The sequence below is a fragment of the Heptranchias perlo genome, chromosome 8 (genome assembly GCF_035084215.1).
Source record: "Heptranchias perlo isolate sHepPer1 chromosome 8, sHepPer1.hap1, whole genome shotgun sequence".
NCBI classification, from domain to species: domain Eukaryota; kingdom Metazoa; phylum Chordata; class Chondrichthyes; order Hexanchiformes; family Hexanchidae; genus Heptranchias; species Heptranchias perlo.
The window spans coordinates 84,768,515-84,791,322 of record NC_090332.1 but is presented as its reverse complement, the minus strand read 5'-3'; the positions used below and the strand labels follow the sequence as shown (position 1 = coordinate 84,791,322).

Genomic DNA, 22,808 nt, shown 5'->3' with positions numbered 1-22,808 from the left:
TATATCGTGAACTTGGAAGCTACTACAAGTGTACTACATTGCAATAAACTCTGATTGCTTTCAGCCTGCACGCTGCTTTTCATACACACATCCCACACCAGCCACATGGGTTAGAGGAGACGCCTACAGGTGCAACACGAGGAAAGCAGCAAACTCGATTTTTTTTTGTGTGTGTGTGTGTGCAGTACAACATTGAGAGCAAATCACTTGTAATTTCAATTTTTAAACATTTGCTTTTTTTTTAAAAAAAAAACATAGCTTCAGCAGCGACACTAATGCGAATGAACGATTTTATTAGGGAAAGAGAAGCAATAATGTAGATACAAAAAAAAAAATGTGCATTTCCCATGTGTATTTGTACAAGCCCTTTTTTTTTGTTAAAAAGAAAGTTTTTCACTCCATTTTTTTTTTGTTGTTCACGCTTATTTTCCTCCATCTGTGGCACGATTTTATTTCTGTTGCCATTCCAACAAAACTTTTTTTTCCTCTCAAAAGACTGGTCTGGGGGGTGGTGGTGGAGAAAGAGGGGAAAAAAAAAAGTGGGCGTTTAATGAGCCCTGACCACCCCACTAATGAATATTAATGAACGCATTGCGTGTGTGTGTGTGTGTGTGTGTCTCTCTCTCTCTCACTCACTCCCCGTCTAGATGAAGCAGTCACTATCACAGACGGGTGTTTTATTTTTTTTTTAAAAAGGGGGGGGGGTTAGGGGGGGGGGGTTTGTTTGGTGTGTGATCGAAAAGGAGGAGATTTTTTTTTCCCTCTCGGTGGGAGTCGAAATAAAAGGAGAATAAAAGAAGGAGGCTGTATTTTGGGAAAAAAAAAGAAGTGTGTGTGTGTGGTGGGATTTGGGGGGGGGGGGTGGAGGTTATGTTTTTTTTTTGCATTGATGATTCGCTTTCTTTTCAAAAAATGTTTTAGCAAGTGTATTCTCCAGTCGTGCATGCGAGAATCGGCGGACTATATTGCCGTGCGACGGCCCCGCTCCACCCTCAGTTCACCCGAGTGCAGGCAAGGCGAAGGGCAATGGTTTGTAGAAGCGTTTCACTCCTTGCTGCTCTCTGGTTTATCGTCTTGCGGACCCAGGTAGGTTGTGTTGGACGGGACCGGGATCGTTCGCCATTTAGTTCTGTGGTAAATCAGAGGGAGATGATTTTTTTTTTTTCTTATTTTTATGTTTTAATTTTTTTTTTAAAAAAAAATCTCTTGCCAAAAAAAAAATTTAAAATCTCTTTGCAAAAAAAAAAATGTGAAATCTTTTGCACAAAAAGTGTAAATTCTCTTGCAAAAAAAAAATAAATCTTTTGCACAAAAATGTTAAAATTCTTCTGCAAAAAAAAAATTAAATCTTTTGCACGAAAATGTTAAAATTCTCCTGCAAAAAAAAAAATTAAATCTTTTGCACGAAAATGTAAAATTCTCTTGCAAAAAAAAAATAAATTCTCTTGCAAAATTTTTTTTAAAATCTCTGCAAAAAAAAAAATGTTTTAAAATACTTTGCCAGAAAAAAAGAACTTGTGCGTTTGCAAGGAGGGAGATTTGCTCCTTGTTTGATGGTTGCTGTTGAGATTTCTTTCTCCGTTAGATTGAGGATTTATTTTATATTTTAGTTGCTGGTTTTTTTTTTTTTGCTTTCTCTCACATTTTATCTTTTCTTTCCCCCCCTCCCTCCCTCCCTCCAAAAAAAAAACCCACCCACCACCAGCTATCGCTGGCATCGGGGCAGTTCGAGTTGCAGATAAACTTTATGCAGAACATTAACGGCGAGTTGCAGAATGGGAATTGTTGTGAAGGGAGCAGCAGGAACCCCCAGGACCGCAAGTGCGTGCGGGCCCAGTGCGACACCTTCTTCAAAGTCTGCCTGAAGGAGTACCAGTCCCGCGTCTCCCCCGGCGGACCCTGCAGCTTCGGCTTCTCCTCCACCCCGGTCATCGGAGGGAATACCTTTAACCTGAGAGCGCCCGGCGGCGGCGGCGGCGGCGGGGAGCGGAGGATCGTGCTGCCCTTCAGCTTCGCATGGCCGGTGAGTCCAGTCCTCTCCTCCTGGGGGAACGCGGGGCTTTGGGTGGGTGGGAGAGGGAGGGAGGGAGGGAGAGCCGCAGGCGCTGAGAGTCGGCTCACTCACTCACTCACACTCTCTCCCTCCCCATGTCTGTCTGTCTGACTGACTGTCTGCTCCCCCTTGGTGCCGCCTCACGTTTAACTTGCACTTTTTTTTACACTTGTTTTCAAACCTAAAAAAAAAGGAAAACAACTTGTTTTCAAACCATTTTTCACACTTGTTTTCAAGCCCTTTTTTTTTCAAAACACTTGTTTTCAGGGTTTTCACACTTGTTTTCAAACCCTTTTTTTTCAAAACACTTGTTTTCAGGGTTTTCACACTTGTTTTCAGGGTTTTCACACTTGTTTTCAAACCCTTTTTTTTCAAAACACTTGTTTTCAGGGTTTTCACACTTGTTTTCAAACCCTTTTTTTAACACTTTTAGGGTTTTCACACTTGTTTTCAAACACTTTTTAAAAACACTTTTAGGGTTTTCACACTTGTTTTCAAACACTTTCTTCCCCCCCCCCCCCCCACTTTCGAAACATAACAGCTGTGTGTTTTTTTATTAACGACGTTTATTCCTCATGACTGGTGGGGCCACCGACTGCAAAACTAGGTGCTAACTGGAGTTGCATTTCTTTTTAAAGAGGACCGTTGTGCATTTGTCACGCTTTAAATGTATCACAGTTCAGCACTTTATTTTTGTGGGAGGAGGGGGAGATAAAGGGAGTCTTGCGAAGTGAATCTTTTCATTGCCATCTTAGAAACCTGCAGACCCTTTCCCGCTGAGCCGATGTGGAATTTCGATGTATGGTGTGGCTGCAAAATGCAATGCACCCAAAGCTTGTTTCACCTCTGCACCTAGCATTTAACGTTTCATTTTATTTTTTCCCCCCCTAGCCCCTCCGTTTAATGTGTTTGATCTAGGGGTGTGTGTTTTTCGGATAGTTGGGATGAGGGATTAAAGCGTCTTAGTCCCAATGTGTTGTCATTTAAAAAAAAATTAAAGTTTTTTTTTAAACTTAAATTGTAGATCCATCATACCGCAGTTTAAAAAGTAGGCGTTCTATTATTACAACACCATATTAAATTCTTCCAGTCTAGTTTATCAAGAAAATAAAACTATTCCTACCACTGAAACCTAGAAAAAGGGCCAAGTAAATTTGGGTGGGTTTTTTTTGTAAGAAATTGTTGAGTCAGATTCCATGTGACGGAGGCAATAACAATGAAAGTTTCTGAAAGTTGCTATTTCAATAGGTAAACATTTACAGTAGTAATCCCACGGGTGCATAAAAAGTGCTCGTAGCATGAAAATTGGTGCTATGAGTTCCACTTTTAAATCTAACCCTTTGTAGGCGTTTGATTTGTGTTGTAAAAAAAAAATCAGAATTCAGCTTGAGTTTGTGAATATAGGAACTCATTTGTGTTCCTATATCAATGAAGACTAATGTCTAGTTCGCCATGAGACAAATTGAGAGTACATTGTGGCTGATGTCTTTCTATTTCCATTTAGTGTAATAAAAGTTACCCTCCACTTTTTTTTTGAAGGGTTTTAAATGAACAAAAGGTTTGATGTGCAGATGAGTTGTTGTGTAGTCTTGTTACAGTTGATGTGAACCTACAAATTCAAATTTACTGGTTATCTCGAGTTGTGTCAGAATTTTTACTTTGCTATGGAAATGCAAGGACTATGCAGCCCCCCCCCCCAGAGGGAAGTCCTTGCCCTGTACCTAGTGTTAATGCAGGAACTTCCCACTGAAACATACAATACTACAAAATGCCAATTTCCTTGAATGGTTCCATTACTGTGACTGACAGTTAAGTCGCAGCTTGTAAAGGAGTGGATTATCTTGATTACGTACGAGGCCCTAATAAAAGAAGATAAAATGAAATATTTGTGATTGATAGTCAGTTGAAAGAGTTGCACATAAGAGTTAGATGTTGACTTGTTGGCTTATCAAGTACCTGGTAAAGCTCCTAGCTTTACTAGTACTGTATTAGCCAAGTAAGCAGTCATTGAAGTATTATTGAATGGCCTTTATGTGAATATGCGGTGTAGAGGCATGAGGGAGAGGAGAGTATTGTCTGTAAAGTCGTGCAGTGATACATAGTGCAGCCCTGTCCAAATGTCGTGTTTAACTGCATCCTCTGCACTTGGACCTCCATAATCAGAGTACTGGTCTTTCATTCTGTTGCTGTTGGGGTTTTTAGTTCCTTGTTATGGGTTTAGTATTATAGATGACCTGATACAAAGGAGCACATTCCTTGTAATTGGGGGTATATGGTTCAAAAAGCTGCGTTGCCTTGACTACAACTATTGACACTTCCTTTACTTCCCTCTTTGTGTTGAAAGGTGAGCTCTAATTGGACATTGTCATCTTGCATGCTTGCTTATTCAGCTAGCTTGTACTTGACAATTCGTCATTATGGCAAATAAGCTGTTTTTTATATTTAAAAAAGTACAATTTACCACAGTCGGTAAGAGAGAAGTCAGAATGTCGAACAGTTGCATATAATAGTAAATGAGAGGGTGATACGTTTGCACAAATAGTTTAACAGCTCAGTTCTGATGTGTTGGGTTTGACAGGGAAATGCGAGTAATGGGTGTGGAGATGGTGGGCTGTAAATTCATTTAGATGATTGGAAGGTTGAATGGGTTGCTAGGAAACACAAACAGCCCAGCACAGAGGAATAACTTGAGTGCACCACAGCTGCACCTGCATTAGGAGGAGTTGGCACAACTGCCTATAAAAGTCAAACCTGAGTTTAAAACCCTGCCATCACTTATTTAGAGTGATGGGACAAGTGTTAGAGAGTGTAGCACTGTATGCAGAGCTGTTCTACTAATGTAGTGTAGTAAGTTTAACACTCTTGCATATGGAGGGGGGAAAAAAACACACACATTATCTCCCAGTAAATCTGCCTTCTGCTGTTGGTGCAAAACTGTTCAGAAAAGCACAATCAGGCTATGGTCATGGCAATGCATGCTGGAATAGGAAAACTAAACTAAATGCTACTAGTTGGATGTATACTATATCTTTTGGGTGCTGTAATTGAAATGTGTGGATCTTATTGTCTGTACAGCACAAACTTCTGTTATGGTTTACTGTCATACAAAGGGCTTCACACAGCTTTGTCTCTATAACTTTTTAAAAAATCCCATCAAAATAGTGTCTTGCAAGTATGCTACCTAAAATGTTAGCTTTGCTATCCATCTTTATCTGCTTTTCATGTCAGTTTTGGGACTTTTTAAAACCTACGGTGACTTTCATTTTCAGGGAGGATGCAGAGCAGCAATTCTGGAGTCAGACTGGAAAACGATTTAATATATATTGTAGTAAGGCCAGAAAGCAGTTGGATTGTTACAATCAGTTTGGTGAATAAACCTGAGTGAAATTCTGGGATCAGTATGTTGAAGTCCTGCAATGTTGTACCCACATGTATAGTCAAAAAGGAGGGTAATTAAAGTTTTGTTTGGATTTACGCAGTTCATGTGTGTAAGTCTTGGACCCGTTTTACTTAAGTTAGTGGGTTCCCTCTGGGAATAATCAGTGTTAGTTCTTCCCTTATGGTATGTCTGGATCAAATTTCAGTTTGTTTAGAAAACTAAAGCATGGTCTTGGCATTGGTTGGTTATCCAATTGATGGCGGTTATCCACAAAAATCTGAGATAACAAGCTTCTATTGAACTAAAGCACTGATTTGAAAGTTGGTTCAGCTTCACTGAGATGTCATGTTATGATTGGCATTTAAAATACATTGTTAATTTTATTTTCAAGAAAAGGCAAACTTTTTGAAACCCTTTTTTAAAAAAAATTTATAACTGTCCAGTGTGTGTTTTTAAGAATTTTTTTTTTTTAAATAAATCATTTATTCACTTTGCAATGATAACATTCAGCAAGGAAAGAATTTGTAGAGAAATTGGGGCAGCAAGCACAGTACTACTAAACACAGCTATAATGTTTCCAGCATTGCAAAATCCCTTTACTGTTGTCATTCTAGAACTCCCATGGATTTGATATGCAGTTGTGGTCTCCAGGCAGCGTAAGTGAGCCTGCACCTGGTACTTCCTGTGTGAAAGTGTGTGGGAAATCTCTGGCCAGTCAGTCAGTGCACTGAGTCTGCCTTCTGGCACAATCAAAGAATGGTAATCAACTTCAGATGCCGGATAGGTTTTTTTTAAAACACACTCTTCTGAGGTAGATGAAGTTTATTTAAATGATTTTTTTAATGTCCGTGGGCGCATTGCTTTATGGCCTAATTTAACAAATGTTCTTGTTAAACAGAATAGAGAGGGGAGTCCTCGCTGCACTTTTTAAAAAAAAACTTGGATCCTAGTTGATCGTGTACTCCTGGAGTTGTGATCAGATTTCAGTTTAATACTATCTGTATTTTCGCATTCACTAAGGTACAATGAATGACAACTTCTGAATACTGAACTTGATCTAAGAGCCATTGAGCTGGACAATGCTATCTTGTGTGCTTTTTTTTGAATAAAGAATGCAGTGGATTAAATGTAATGGGGACATTTTTTGCTTGTTAGCATTATTGACAAAATAGTTCCATGTAGCTGAAAAATCTGTTGTATTTCTTTTAATGTTTTGCTATCGGCTGTAATGCTCACTATCCACAAACTGTACAGCCATCAGGAAACCACAACATGTCAAATGAAAATGGCCAGTTTATTTTGGAAGCCATTTTGTGTGGAGTAATGTTCAGTTAGTTGGAGGATAACTAGTCCCTGGTTCTAGGACTGCCAATTTCTAGTGGTGTATAAAAGGCTGGCATGGAACATGCTTGTTAGGGTGATGAATAGAAATAGCTAGAGAATATTGCTTATACATGTTCAAAGTCTTTTTTTAAAGCACAGCTCCATTTATTTAATTTTACCCTAAGTAACTAGACCTCTTGTCCAGACTTGCTCTTCATGAACCTGATTGCTGTGCCTGGCTGACTGCAAGGTATTGCATCTATTAACCTTACACCCTCAATAACTGGTGCATTTAATAGATTTATCAATGGGATGCTTTTCTCCAAAGTAACTCTAGTACTGACTAGAAATACTGGAAAGGCTTTATTCTTGCCAAGCTTGTAAAACCTATGCTCTTAACAGGTTGCACAAAGTAAAATGCAATCAGGTCAATGTTGGCATAACTTGTGCTATGCATTGTGTGTGTATTTTTCCCCTTTTTTAAAAAAAAACCGTTTGGCTTATCAGTGTACTGAGTCTAGGAAGTGGTGTTCTGGCCACCCAGACAGAGGCAGGGATTGCTAATATTAACCAAGAACAATAGCAAAAGCAAACTGACTGCGATGAGGATTACAGAATATAATGGAGCCATCCAGAAATAATGCTAATACAGGACAAGCAACAGGAAGCACCAGTAGACTCAGCATTGCTGAGCTTCCAGACACACCAGAACTTCACATAATGGCAACTTCAGCATATTATATATTCACAGGATACTAATTATTCCAACAGGCTTGCCAGATCAGACATCAGGCCAGTTTATGGGATGTTGCACACATAGTTTGGATAGCGGTACTTTTGTTCTTCATCGTTTGGCAACAGAAGGACAGCTGCTAGAATAGAGGAGAGCTAGCCTTCAGCTGCTGGTTTAGCCACTGATGTTTGAAGGAAAAGAGACCAGCAGCTGCTTATATCATTAATTTGTTTTATATCCCAACTTAATGTGGCAATGAAGTGTTTCCCTTCTGTTCTGGAGCCAGAGGTTATTAATTTAGCCCATGTTAGTGAAACGAGCAATTTTCAGTTTTGTATCTGGATCACTTCCCCTCCCTCAAAAAAAAAACTGACCTGCGCCATGTAAGCTGTCCTGAGTTTCTATTTCAGATGAGATGAAATAAAAGAATCACGCAGTATAAATCAAACTTCCTAACTGTTGACTCCGCTCGGAGAAGCAAGTCTTAAAATTGCCTTAATGCTGTACTACAGGGGGAAAATAACTAATAGAACTGCTGTGGGCCGCTAAGAGGTTCATTTTTGGAGATAAGTTCAGAGTCCTTTAACTTTGCTAATTAATTAGCCTTTTTAATTCACCCAACCTAATTACTGTTCTTGAATGCCTGCTGATTCCATGGGTGTGTTGAAATTTAATGTAGGGATTGACAAATGCACTCAAATCTGCTAAATGTCAATGTTAAATTTTACATCCACTCATGGCATTTTAGTATCCATTTTTTGCGTGCTGCATCACACGACCTTGATCAAGATTCTGACCTTGACTTAGACAAATCTCAATAGGTATTTTACTATCTCTGGTTTCTGTAGCCCATTGGAATATCTCCTTCATGACATTGAAAAATTAGTGACTGATTTTCTAAATTTCTTTTGAACTGGATAAAATCCCCCCTTTCCCCACTTCTAAGGAATATAGAAAAACTTAGGAATAGAAATATAATTGTTTTGAAAATCTCAAACTATTGTGAACCTAGAATTATTGTATCGTTCCCCTCATTCCAATTTACAGAACTCAGCACTCAAAATTCAGACCCTGCTTTGAAGATAATGTATGGTCGTAGTAATGGCATTTTTAGGTCATTTGAGCTGCCTGGTGAAAGCTAGGATTGTTCTTTAAGGAAATAAATATTCAAAATGGACCAAGCACTTAAATACGGGGAAGTGTCCTGACAAGAAGTAAAAAAAAAAGTGCTGGAAATGCACAGTACGTGCATCAGCATCTGAAAAGATAGGTTAATATTTTAAGAGTAGACTCTGTCTCAGAACTGCCCAGTACTCCTTTTGTGTCCTCTAGTTTCGTGAAATCTTTTGAAAGGTAAACTTCTTTATCATTTTTCTCAATGCCCTTTGCTTCCTCCCCCTTAATTAATTGAGCAGTATATTTGGCAAAAACCAGTGGTATCATAGGAAGCTTTAAGTAATTGTCCCTATTTACAGTTTAAATGCTAATAGCCCAACCTGTATCCTTTAAATAGCTTACTGGCGAAGAGTGCTTCATAGCAATGCCACCCATATAGTCCATGCTGGAATTGGAAGTCTTGTTCGCTCCCCATTATAGATTGAAATGTGGTTGAAAATATATTTTCTCCCAGCCCCTGTGAACAATATTTCTTTGGTAACTGTGTTCCACTGAATAATGTATTTCAAACTGTGCATTGCAAACGTGCTGTTAATTTTTATTAAATTTAGTTTGGGGGTGGGGGATGAGGTGAGGTGTGTGCAACATTATCTAAACTTTACTAAAATGAATTGTTCCCAATAACTTTTTTTCTCAAAGCTGTAAAACTTTATTGTTCTGGTGGAGGAGGGAGGCAATGGGGACAGTTTCTAGAATTCAAAAAAAATTTTTGAAAATAAAAGATCTAACATTTAGAATATTTCGAAAGGAACTGAAAACATTATATTGCATCTAAATGGCTGAATTTATAGTAATCATTAAAAGAAAAACACGAAATGCATGTATGTGTCTTTATAAAGATCATATCTGATTTGAGCAAAGGTAACTCTGATGTCACTACTTTTTCCCCCACCAGGTTTACATTTTTTATTGGTCAGTATGGGTAAGATCATGGTTTGCCTGCATACCCGAGTAATTATAATGATGGACAGAATGATTTCTTTGTGCAGGATATATTGGTTTGAATAACTGCACTGTGTTTTGAGCTGTCAATTAATTCAGTGATGAGCATAGGTCAAGTCTGAGCATGGGAAAAATAAACTGCATACTGATATCTATCCAGTACTGATAACCTGGCAGTGACTCATCAGGGGAAAATTTTAAGTGTGTGTGTGTGTGTGTGTGTGTGTGTGTGTGTGTGTATACTATTTAAGTAATAAATAAAGTATGACTGAGTTCGTTTGTCCTCAGTAAACCATTAACATGTGGTTTTAGTTATGACACCCTTATACATTGTATTATTCTACCTGGTAATGCAACCTGGAAGCTTTTATTCAACTACATTTGGAATTCATTTTTTAAAAAAACTTTGCAAGGTGATTTAAAATACTTAATGTAGCTTTTCCAGCATTAATTGGGTGAAACAGTGACTAATTTATTTTAAAATTCCCTGTGTCCTTTGCTTCTCCCCTGAACCTTGTGTAGGTGGAAGCTAGCACCTGCTACCTTTGCCAAGTGCAAGCCTAGGCAGTGAGTGTTGACATTGTCAAATTGACAGCTATTTGGCAGTGGGGGACATCACAGCTGAGCCTCATCATGGCGTCAGCTGATAATCCTGCGCCTGCACGCATGCACTTTCCAGTACGGGCCACTGGATAGTGATCAGGAGCTCGGAGCCATGGCTAATTTCTCCCTCCCCCAGCCCGGAAACTCTGGGGCTTAATTGTGTTGCCCTTTGGCTGAGATCCACTAACTCCTCAGCACAAACTGGGGACTAGGCATGGGACCGCCATATTCTTTTTGGCTCAGATCCACACTATAAACTACACTTACTAATTGAGCCATCAGGGGTTCATTTATTATAAGGTTTCATGTAAGATTTTAACTAATCAGTTTGTTATCTATAAGTGTTGAACTCTGATTTCAGATTAAGGCCATGGTTACTCTTGATCACTTTATATTCAGTGATGCCCAACTTTGTAATCTGCCCCCATTGCTGGTTTACGTAATGCAAAATTTGGATACCAAACTCTGTGTGCATGACTTTTCTGAATTGTTCACTTTTGGGTTTATATGTCCAAACTTTTTGTTAATACACTTGGAAAGCAAACCTCCGATTTCAAATTTCTTACCGTACTTAATCAGGTTTTTGGTGGCATTAGGTAATGCTGTGTTCATCTGACAAGTGATTTTTGAGGTTGCATGTTGAGAGTCTTTTAAATTGAGGCGTGAGGCACTTGTCTGGGCTTGTCTGGTTTTGTTCATGTTAAAGGCTTTTTCCCCACAGTTATCGGTGAGTGAAACCTAAAGTTTCACTCTGCTTTGAATGACACACATAATTGGATCTCCATCCAAAAATACTGTTTCACGCCTTGTTTTTTTTAAATTTGGTGATTGCACTCACCGTAGAGGTTGAGGCATTGTTGGCTGCAGTATTGGTGTCAGCATTTTGCCCTTTTATAGTTATTTAAACAGCGTTGGTTTTCTTTAAGTGGAGAAAATAAAGTGTGAAACCTGTGTATGGAATAACTTCAATCATTTTTTTAATAAACTATGGAATTAAGTTGAGCAATACAACTGGTGGTTACCATGTAAATGTTTTGCTTTTAATTCTGTTAACATTTGAGGGGTTTGGCGAGTGTTTTTGTAGCCTGGCAAGACTTCATATTATCTAGTAATACTGTTCAATGCTGACATAGTGTTGTAGAATTCCAACGGTTTCAGTGGGATAGTGTTGTGCATGTAAATGTGACAAGTAGGTGTGTTTTGTTCCAGGATGGTTTTTCGCACCAGCTTTGTTGTGCAGACAGGAAAATGTCCCTTTCTTCTGCTGAGATTCATAAGATCTACCCTTCGATACCTGATACTTGTGGGAGCAGTGATGGACTAAGACAGACAAAGCTTTTGAAAGGGGTGCTGAAATGAAGAAAACCCATGAGATTGTATTGCTAGGTTTAACTCTTCCACCTCAGAATGTTCTTCACTTACAACAGCACCAGAAAGCATTCTTGACATCCACTGTGCCACAGAAACCAAATTGACAGCTTCTTAAGGTTTAAATCTGCTAAATGTAAAACATTTGAGAGAAGGAAGAGAGGTGGAAATGAAAGATCAAATTAACTTAGGGGATGGTGGGGGGAGTGTAATTGTATCTACTCTCTCCACTTCAGATTGTACAGGTGATAACCTTTTCATTTAAAGATCTGAATCCAATTTTAATTATTTAAAAGAAAACATTTAGCCCACCTCAAAAACATTAAGGAATGTGCTAGATATTTAATCACTATTTTAAATGTGCTTGTTAGGCTCAGCAAAGTAGTGCAGGTACTTTTGAACTGGCTGCTTTTTATTAGAATGTTGCTTTTGTGCTTCCTGATTTTAATGCATGCATTTTTTTTTTGTCTTGCAGAGGTCCTATACTTTGATTGTGGAAGCCTGTGACTACAATAATGACAGCAGTAAGTGTTTGAGTCTACTTAGGTTACAGATTTGTGCACAGTATAAATAGAAATGGCATGCTCAGTAAGTACTGTGTAACCATGTTACATCATATCATTTTTACTTAACCAGGAAAGCTGTTTGGAAGTGTAGTGGATGTAAGTAGGCATTTCCAGATCTCTCAGTCTTGGTTTGGAGTCTGGATTTGTGGTATAGTTTGTTACCCAATTGTTATCTAATATAAAGTATGTTTTGATTTTTTTTTTCTCCAGTAAAATCTCAATTTTTCACACATCTTTGGTCTTGTTCTGACACTTCAGTATTCCACATTCATAACCTAAAGAGATGGTGCTGACTAGTTTTGGTCATTTTTTTCCCCTTAAGTTTAGCCCATTGCCAGTGTTAGATTGTGTGCTGACAGGTGGGGTGGGGGGAGGGGGAAGTAAGTAGGGAGAAACATGCCTTACTTGGTTATGAAAATGTTTTTATACAGCTGATGGCTAATGGCAGGTGTTAGGGTCACGCCGGCTACATGGCCTTGACCAGGAGTAATATACACAACTGTATATCATAAACCTGTAATGTATGTGAGACGTGCATTCCCTGTGGCTCTCGCAAAAATCACAACTGTCTGTGTTAACACTTGACCCGAGTTTAGGATTTCCTGGATTTTTCTAAAGTGCATACATTATTTTTAAAATACTTACAAATTGAAATGAATAACTTACCTGTTCTAGTTAGAGAAACTAGATGAAAACACAAGCATTTTTAACTACAGAATGTTAAACAGCCCTCAATAATTCCTCATGCTATATGGTCCCATGTGAAATTGTGATTTGGCAATACAGCTGAACCCTATTTACGACAGGGAGCCAATGGATATTATTGGGTTGTAAAAGGCAGAGGTTTGCTATTCAGTCCTAATTAGAGCTTGAAATGCTGCAGAGACGAATCACCCATTCACTAGAGATGCAATAATCCTTCACCTGCCATAATTGCAGTGATGAATTAAAAATAATTTTGATTTTGTACTGCATTTGTTTGAGTGTGTACATCACTGTGTAAATGTTACAAGACAAAACTTGTCTAAATTGGTAGTTGGGGGGGGAAAAGCAACTAATCTATTCCTGCTGCACTTTTTGGATAAGTGAGCACATATATCTTTGCCCTTGAACAATGCATTTGTTTTACACAGTTGTGATTTTTGTAAAAGCTAGAAGGGAAGCAGGTTTATGATGTACAGTTGTATAAATTTAGGCAGTCTTATCAGGACAAGTTTAATATTTCTAGATTCTTGCATGAACCCTTTTGCCGATGATCTAGATTGAATACTTATGAACCATTGCCACAGCCTTGGGTTGATGGTAAGCCCAAATGGTCATGTTTTGTTGCTAGCTAAAGGGTATAGATTAAAAACTAGGTGATGGTTAGTTGCAGAGAGAGGAAGCAGAGCTGATGTTTTACTATCCTATTACTCAGCTGCTGAGTGCCAAAAAAAAAGCCTTAACCAGATCAAGATATGTAAATGGCAGATCTGGGCTTTAAAACTTTTTCTTTGCGTTGAAGGTATACATTAACAAAAAGAATAGGCTAGTACTGCGTGTTCCTGCAGATTATGCCTTAGTAAAACACATCTATTGGGCAGTACTTTCTTTTGTTTGATGCAGTTAACTATTGCCTTTGGTGGACGAGTGCAAGGCGCTCCATTTCTGGATTTGTTAACCTCGAGTTCTTTATTTGAACAGCTGTACTCTTGAATTGAGTTTAATAGTACTTGCAAAACCTTAGGCCAGATAAAGTCCCTGTTACATTTCTAAACAGGTGGGTATCTTTGGTATGCTAGATTGTTCTTAAATGTAGGATGAGGTAATAACGTCCTTGCCACACCCTATAATAATTGGGTTATTATCCCTGAATCTCTGTGTGCTTTGGCAGTGATAACTATTTTTGGGCCTGTTCAGAGATAAGCAAGATGTGAAACTTTAGGAAACCAAGGGTTAATATTCTTTGTGCATGTGTGGTTTGCCTGGGTGATCCTGTATGTTTTAATTAGCTGCTTTGTCATTGTTTTGCTGGTTGACTTGCATTTTGCTTATCAGGAATTGTTTTAACTAAGCGCTGTAGGGATGTAATGAACATATATTATAAATGGCCTACAGCATTTAAACCTTGGGAGCAGGGAGTAAACTTTGAAAATCTTTTGGAGTCTATTAGCTCTGATGAAGTTGGCTGGAAGAAATTTTAGTTGTAGATGTATCTATGGACGAGAACCATTTTGTTAGGTAATGATTATTTGAAGAATGGTCTTTATAATCACAAGGTAAAACCCTTCCAGTTATTAAAAATGTCCCAAAACATCAAACTGCTGGAGAAAGGAAATTAGGCCTGTAACAGTTTGACCCGTTCATCTTACCTGGTTTCAATTGAACTGGGCCCTGCTTCCTTTGTTATGGATCTAACATGAGAGTTCATTTTTATACATTAAACTGCTAGAAGCCACTGTAGTGGTAATCTGCACTGAAAGCATTCTAGAAATGAAGATCAGGTACACTTTGCAGAGTATTCCTGTTTCTCCTACATATCTGCTCATATTGGTTTGTGTTAAATTATGTAAAATCCCAGTCGCAGTTTCACTAGCTTTTTACACTGAAATATTTCCCATTACCAAAGTTATTTTAAGCGTAAAAAGTCATTAAGGCTCAACTCTGTTATTAAAATTTGTATCACAGTGTTAGTAAATTGCACTAATATGCCAATATTCATCAATTTGGCTCCATTTTTGCCTAATCTGCTAGGATGGTGTTAAATTGCAGTTTATTTTCCCATGTGCTCTTTCTTTAACACCACGAGGTTGGGTTGGTTGTTGACATAATTGACCTTGAATTGGGGAAGTACAGCTCAGTACTATAATTTTTCTAACTCTGTGTAGATATATTTTGGATGTTTTATGATTAAATCCTCACTTTCTAGCCAAGTGCTGCCGGCAGCAGGTTTAAGAGAAGCGTTAAATCGGGCAGTTCCAGGGCTCTGAAGGCACTGTGAAATGCCACAGAACTCTCTGATGTTCCAGACTGATGTGAAATATTATTTTGGCGGCATAATTTTAAAGAGATGCTGCTCCATGGTTGTTCTCGAAGCCAGAAATTACAGCTAATAATAGATGACATCTAAGAGCCAATGTACCATACAAATTCTGATCACAGTGTGAAACCTTTTCTTAAGAGGGTAAGAAGTCTGCCGAGCAGGAGGAGTGTAATTTCAAGTATTTGCAGATATGTTATTGCTGCCGATCCACTGTAGGTAGAGTATTCTTTCAGTATATGTCGCCCAACATCAAGCTTTGGCGTTAATTTGAACAAACTGTCTTGGCCAAATATTGAATGAGATCACTTTAATATCAGAAGAATGTCAAATGTTGGGTCCCACAACGTGAAGGACCAGTTACGTGTCGACATTTGCACTCCAGCAGCTGCAAGGAGCCCTAACACTGAACATTTTTGTAAATAACATACTGGTATAAAAATACAGAAATTAACCAGCATTCTATACAGCAGCCTGTTGAATGTATCTGTATTTCCTACGATAGTTACTGTTCTTGCTAAGGATTCAGAAAAACGAAGGGCTAGAATTTGAAGTGGTTATTTGATAGCGACATCACTGAGAATCGGTGCAATTTTGAAGAGTTGGGTTAGCTAAGCAACCATTTTGAACGTCTGCTTGTATATACGGTATTGATATGTTTTGTAATTTTTGTTTCAAACGTAGGTCCAGAAGACACTATAGAGAAGGCAGTCTATTCTGGGATGATCAACCCCAGTCACCAGTGGCAGACGCTGCGACATAATGGTGCTGTTGCCCACTTTGAATATCAGATTCGAGTAATGTGCGATGAACACTACTATGGCTTTGGATGTAACAAGTTTTGCAGACCAAGGGATGACTTTTTTGGACACTACACCTGTGATCACAATGGCAACAAGACCTGCTTGGAGGGCTGGATGGGACTTGACTGTGACAAAGGTTAATTTTTTTTTTCTCTTTAATGTGACGTAGCAATGATTTGTTCAAATTGATTTAATTGTTATGATGGCTTGGTTTTTAACTTTTTTAAATACTAGACTTGTCTAGAAAGAGGGGAGAAGGGTGGCTTTGGAGAGGAGAAATTAATCTGCTATGATAACCTTTTGGAAAACATCCCAGGAATTTAGTGTAGACCAGAACAGGAAGATTGCTTTCATCGCTTAAAAGCCGAAAATTCCTTTAACTGCTATTACAAAGAGTTGATATCCAGATCTGAAATAGCTAATGTGTATAAGACGTTGTTAATAATTCAGTGTGCTATTAGTGTTTTTTTTTCAGATTTAAATCCCAATTACTGTTTGCAAGCAGAATATACTTCTGGGTTAACAGATTATAGTGCGGGTGTGGATTAAACCGCGCCCAGGTGAATATATGTCAGAGTTGCCCATGTACTGGTTGAATTGTAATACTCTCCTCTTCCTTTCCAGCTATCTGTCGTCAGGGTTGCAGTCCTGAACATGGTTCCTGCAAAGTACCTGGGGACTGCAGGTAAACACATTAGTCCCTCTGGAAAGCACTGTGCATTTATTGTAAACTTGAGTTGAGTGAGTGGGCATAATCGGTAGCATTTAAAAAGCAGTGCCTCTAAAATAGATACCCAGAACACATTTGTTTTATGTGTGAAACTCTTTTGGAAAAACCTGTTTGTTTTGAACCAAGACCTGCTCCAGGATTTAGAACAGGAGTCGATGTAAATCTTTACAGATCTTGCTGTACTACTCTTCCGGAAATATTTTTGCGTGTAGCCTTTTGCGCACTGGCAGGTCACTCAACTCCAGGCTTCCTGGGCTGGCTGAGTTTTCTGTTCAAGCACGACATTGCGAAGAATGTTAACATGACACGATTAAGTTTTTTGCTGCAACACTTGTCAACTTGGCTCAGTAGTAATATTCTGCCCCCCCCCCCCCACCACTTTCCAGGACTTCAGCGCACAAATACTAGGTTGACATTTCATTGCATTTTATTTTGAAGAGCAGAAAGTTCTCCTGATGTTCTGGACAACGTTCGTTCCCCCAACCAGCACCAAAACCGACTTGCTTATCTGTGGGACCTTTAAGCAAACTGGCTGCTATGTTTGTTTGCAAAACAATAGTCACTACGTTTCAAAAGTAATTGATTGGCAGTAAAAAGCTTTGGGACATGCTCAGGACGTGAAAGTTGCTCTACAAGTGCAAGCACTTTCTAATAATAAAAAAATGAAACTGGTGCAACTAAAATTTTACTTGGAAACGTAGGAATATACAGGACTGTAAAAGATCATTTCAGTCCATCTGTCTGGCCCTGAAGTTCGAGAACAGAATATACAATTCATTATTTTTCGCCTGATATTTTAACTTCTATTGTTATCTGGGAAACCATTCTGGATTTATCTCCCCACCCTAAATTAATTCTAAATACATTGTTGTTTTGTTCTACCTCCTGGGTTCCAATATTGATTGATTTTTGGCGATGGGACCTGTATCTTGAAACTGGGATAAATATGGGCTTCAGAAGATTCCACTCCCAAGTCAGTAGAACCACACGAGTGTAAAGATTTGACATGGTGCCACCATTCATGCTTTTTTTTTAATCATCATCAAACAGGAAGCATTACTGCTCAACAAGTTTACCACAGGCCGATGAGCTTTGTGATACTCCAAGCGTTAAGTTGGCTTTTTTTTAAAAAAAAAACTTGACGGCAGTTGACGTTTTTAAAACTCTTGAACTTTTTTTTTCCAATTCTATATCCAAATGTTTTTTTGTGTAATTCAACAATGGCTTTAGAAATTGTGTCAATATTTATACCGAGTATTATTCGAGAGAGAGATGATAAATGCAGGAACCAAACAATTCCAGGGTATTCTAACAGTCTGTGCTCCTGATCCCGAGGGAGGCTGTAACCATGGACTGCTGCCACTAGACTTTTAGTTGATTTGATATTGCTTGCTCTTGACGTCGTGATAATCACCAGTTGCTCTTTAACTGTAAGTCAGTTAAATTTGGTTCCTTGCCCCTCCTCTCTACTGCCCCTCATTTTTCTTTGCTTCCCACACTCCCCCTCCCCATCCAGTGCATGAATAGCAACTACATAAGCAGAAGTAAAGCATTCTTTAAAATGGGATTAGCCAAGTCAGTCTCTGCTGCTCTCCGTTGCACTCGAGTGTTGAGAGGTTAATGGCAGCATGGAATCTTGTCAGTAGCAACTGATGAATGCAAAATTCCAATGCTGTCCTTTAATGTTTGATTCAGTTGCAAATTTGACAGCGCAATTGTGGTTTAAGTTAAGGAAGTATAGAAATGGAATATTTTTTAAAAGATCACATTTAACGAAATATGTTAAAAGACTTAAGGGGGAGGTAGGGAAGAGGAAAAGACAAAACATTCCGGGGGAGGGGTGAAGAGAGGAAGGAACAGGACAAAACGCTTCACTAAAATTACCATTCCAAGAAGTGTAATGGTGTGCAATTGTACAAATTGGTTAAAAAGATGTGACTGTACAAATTGGTTAAAAAGATGTAACATCCATTTTTCTGTTTAATTTTACACATGAGACTATCATGTTCAGCAGAAACACAATTCTAAGAATTATACCTGTCTCTTTTGATGTGGAAATATTGCTAATGTATGCCAACAGGCTTATCTGATGAAGGTTAGCGGAACAGATTTGTGCCTAAGTTAAATTCTTCTATTAATTTTTGCTAATTGCCATCTGGACCAAATCAAATCAAGACTCTTGTTGATGAAATTGACGAGAGCAGATGTTGAGATCTGTATCAGGAGAGGCGAACAAAGATTTGCGCTGCTGTCATCAGAATAAACATGCCTAGCAGGGGTTACTGCAATCTAACCAGTACAGCGAGCTTTGTTTCTAGGTTCTGGGCCTCTCACCTCCCACTCATTGTCTGGACATGCACTGGTGATTATTTACTTAAGGTGCAACTTTCCCACAGTTAATTTGCATAGCTGTGCAGCTCAGGAGTCAACATTTGTATCTTTTACAATGGGTTCACCATTTTTTTTTCCCACAGCTGGCTGACCTGCTATCTGTAGGTTAGGCAGAGTGAAGGCATTTGGAGAAACTTAGGCCTTGCATTCAATAATTTTTGGATTACAGAACTGAGCAATGCTTGTTCTGAAATATGTGTTTAATTATGTTTTTTTGTATATTTGATGTCTGCATGTAGCATTTTAATACTGATCTAGTTAAAGTTTATGCATTTGAAAGGTTTCCAAAGTTGACTTTCTGGTTCCATTTTAATACAATTACTGGCGAAGCCACTTAATAATTAAAAATCCTTAGTTCGTGCTTGAATAGTTCACTGTCTCTGCCGTGCTAACTTCAGCTCAGATTCTGGGTAGGCTAAGATTGCTCATCTGTGCAAATCTAATGGAAATAGTTAAGAATTTCCCATGAGAAAACTTGCTGATGTATATTAAAAAAAAAACAGGACACTCCTTTGTGGAAGGACTGTTCTGGATTAATACCTAATGCTGGGTTATTTTCCTTTTTTAAAAAAAAAGTACATTTCCTTCGCTGGCTTACTTTAATTTGTTGAGACTTTAAAGTAGCTTCTGAATTGAACTGTAAAAGCTTAGCTTGAAGCAATAGCTCCTCCCTTCTCTTTTCCCCCCCCCCCTCCCCGTCTCCCTTTTATTTTAAAAAAAAGTCAGTCCTGAGATTGGATTTTTCCCCGACCAGACGGTCGATGCCGTTTGGCAGAATGTTTCGTCCCCAGAACTGACACAGGCACTAGGATGTAGCCTGGATAGTGGCGAGAAAGGTCCTCCCAGCGAGGCCCTCGAGGCTGTGGTGGGGAGGAGACTGTCCTCCACCTCCTGATGGGCTGCCCCTTTGCACAGAGGATGTGGAGAGAGATGCGTTGGTATCTGTCCTGGTTCATCCCAAACAGCTCGGTAATACAGGGCGCTGTGCTTCTACGGGCTGTTCCCCGGGACGCACACCGAGACACAGATCACCCGGGGCTGGAAGACCATCAGCTCGGTGAAGGGGGCCCTTTGGTCCGCCCGAAACCTGCTGGTCTTCCAGCTGAAGGAGCTGCCCACGACCGAGCGTTGCCAGCTGGCACACTCCAAGGTCAAGGAGTACACGTACTGCGGGACGCGCTGAGGCGAGGTGCGACCTGTGCAAGGGGCTCTGTGGGGAAAGGCCACCCCACCTTGTATTGTACTCCAGGAGTCACAAATACTGTTTGAATTGTAATATTGAGATCGCTTTGTGTACGATCTGTAGTGTATTGGTTTGAATTGTACTGATTTGGAATTGTGATATTTACATTGAAGTGTGGGTATCTTTAAATTCTATAAAATAAAGTATATTTTGACATTTAAAAAAAATTATTATAAAGTCACTTTCATTAATGTAGTGCTGTTGCATACGAGTCATTCCTAGATTTTACTGGACAGTGATCTTTTAAAGATTGCAATTAATATTTTATTTCTAATGTGCAGTTATCTATAATAAAACTTTCTAGAAAGATGTTTAGCTGTTACTGTAAAATGGATAGAAGTTGACAATTGGGACTGCAAATGTAGCCCACAGTGCATTTTAAAGACTGTACTTGCATACTTCTGTAATTGGAATTTTTTTGCTGAAGTTTGCTACCGATAGTTAAAGGAAGGATTTGTTTTTATCCTATAAAGAGCAGTTCAGAATATTTTTCAGGAAAAAAAACAAAATACCTATTTAACTTGGGTGGACAGGTTTATTTTTTTTTATGATTTATTAACTGCTTGGGGTTAATTGCTTTCTGACCACTTAGTCCCTGATTCCGTGTCGTCTCGCTGTATTTATAGACCTCTTGCTTCCCGTTAGATTAGTTTTTAAAGAACCAGAGAATTAGCAGGCTGTGGGCAGAGGCCCTTGGTAAACGTCTAGCATTATGGTAACTTTTATTTTTGAAAATCATTCTGATTTAAGATTTTTTTTTCTCCACATAAACTATAATTACGGAAAGTCAAAAATGTAACTTGTTGTAATGTTTGGTTCAACTGGGTAAAGTTATGGACAATTTTGGAGACTAATTTTTAGTTATGGTCCCCAGGGAAATAACATGGGAGTCAGGAAGGCTGACATTGTTTCTAGGTGCCAACAATCTAATTAGAGCTTAAAAGATTCCTAGTCTATTTGGCACTTGATTTTTTTTGCTGCTTTGCAAGCACTTCCATAAGTCGACGTTGTAGCTGCAGTGTACTATTAGTGTGTGCCTACTCCAGCTTTAACTGTCTTATACTGTCAAGGCTTGTAATGTTAAACTTGTATCCAGTCATCCAGCTGTAACTGCATGAAGTTCAATTTTCTAGCTGCTTAAACTGATTCTTCCCCCCCGCACACCCGCTACACTGGGAAAATAATATGGAGGGAGGGAATGCCAGAGTATGGGAAAAAAAAAGTTGTGAAATGAAAGACAGCTACCAAAATACAACAGGCTGATGGTTTAACCTCTACTGTTGTACAGATCATAGTTAGAAGTAAATTGCTTTCCAGCAGTCATTTTGGGGTCACAGGAAGTGGCTGAACATTGTTGGTACATTTCTGTAGCAGTCCTGCATGCCAGCAGAGTTTTTGCTTTTCGTCTGATTGAAGATTTCATTAGTGGCCTGCTGTTTCAGTATGTGTTTGCTTTTAGATGAGAATTAAGACAGTAAGGTTGAGGTGGTCAAAAAACAAGATAACTGCAGGAATGGTCAATTCTGGCGTTCTGTTATTCACAGCGAGTCTCGTGATTCAGGGTCGAAGCTGAATTTGATGCTGTCTAAGGAAGGATTTGACACACACCCTTTCTGATTCAGTTGTGCTGGGTCTGAAAATAAGATGATATTGTACTTGGTAGAACCATGCTGTGTCTCTCAGAACAGTTACTCTTTTGTGTGAAAGTTGGCTTCAGACCTTGGAAAGTCTGCCTTAATGTTTATTTATAAGAAACGACAACACCAATAAACAAAGCAAAAAGGAATACCTTTAGAAACTCCGTTCTTCAGAAAAGTTGAAGGATTGTTTGCATTTGTAATTTTTAAAAATATATAGTTAATGTTTTGTACGTTTACAGGTGCCAATATGGCTGGCAGGGGTTGTACTGTGACAAGTGCATTCCTCATCCTGGATGTGTCCATGGTACTTGCATCGAACCATGGCAGTGTCTCTGTGAAACCAACTGGGGTGGTCAACTCTGTAACAAAGGTAAGCTAAGCTCCATAGATACGTTGGTGAATTGCTAATGTTCTGAAATGCAGATGGGAGAATTTGGATGTTGTTGTTAAGTGTACCACGGTTATATTGTACATATGTAAAACTTAGTGGATTAAAAGGTGACTATATATTTATTTACTTTGTACCCCAATGATATTAATTCCTTTGATGCAAGATTTTATTTTTAACAAAGTAAAGTAAAATTTGTGCAATTAATTACCAGGAAGTCTTTTTAAATAACAGGTCAGTCAGCAAGTGAATGAGAATGCAGGGTTAATGTTTTGAGTTCTGATGATGGGGCCCTACCAAAACGGATCTTTCTCCTTCAGTTGCTAACTAACCTGTCCATTTCCGTCTTTTTATTTAAAATTTCCAGTATCTGCGGTTTTTCTTTTTTATCTCTTGTAAATTTAAACGGACGGCCTCTAACGAGACGTCTTCAATTCCATGCTGAATTTCC

At 38.8% G+C, this 22,808-nt stretch overlaps 1 protein-coding gene across 1 annotated transcript in view; it reads left to right on the top strand.

The window, feature by feature from the left end:
- The first annotated feature begins 848 nt into the window (after nucleotides 1–848).
- Nucleotides 849–22,808, top strand: part of jag1b (jagged canonical Notch ligand 1b) — a 41,077-nt gene continuing 19,117 nt past the window's right edge. Inside the window, exons 1-6 of the mRNA XM_067989449.1 lie at nucleotides 849–1,086; nucleotides 1,706–2,023; nucleotides 12,053–12,101; nucleotides 15,847–16,101; nucleotides 16,590–16,650; nucleotides 22,209–22,339. Of these exons, the coding sequence (XP_067845550.1) occupies nucleotides 1,027–1,086; nucleotides 1,706–2,023; nucleotides 12,053–12,101; nucleotides 15,847–16,101; nucleotides 16,590–16,650; nucleotides 22,209–22,339 (874 nt within the window). The 5' untranslated portion in view covers nucleotides 849–1,026. The remainder of the gene's footprint in view (nucleotides 1,087–1,705; nucleotides 2,024–12,052; nucleotides 12,102–15,846; nucleotides 16,102–16,589; nucleotides 16,651–22,208; nucleotides 22,340–22,808) is intronic.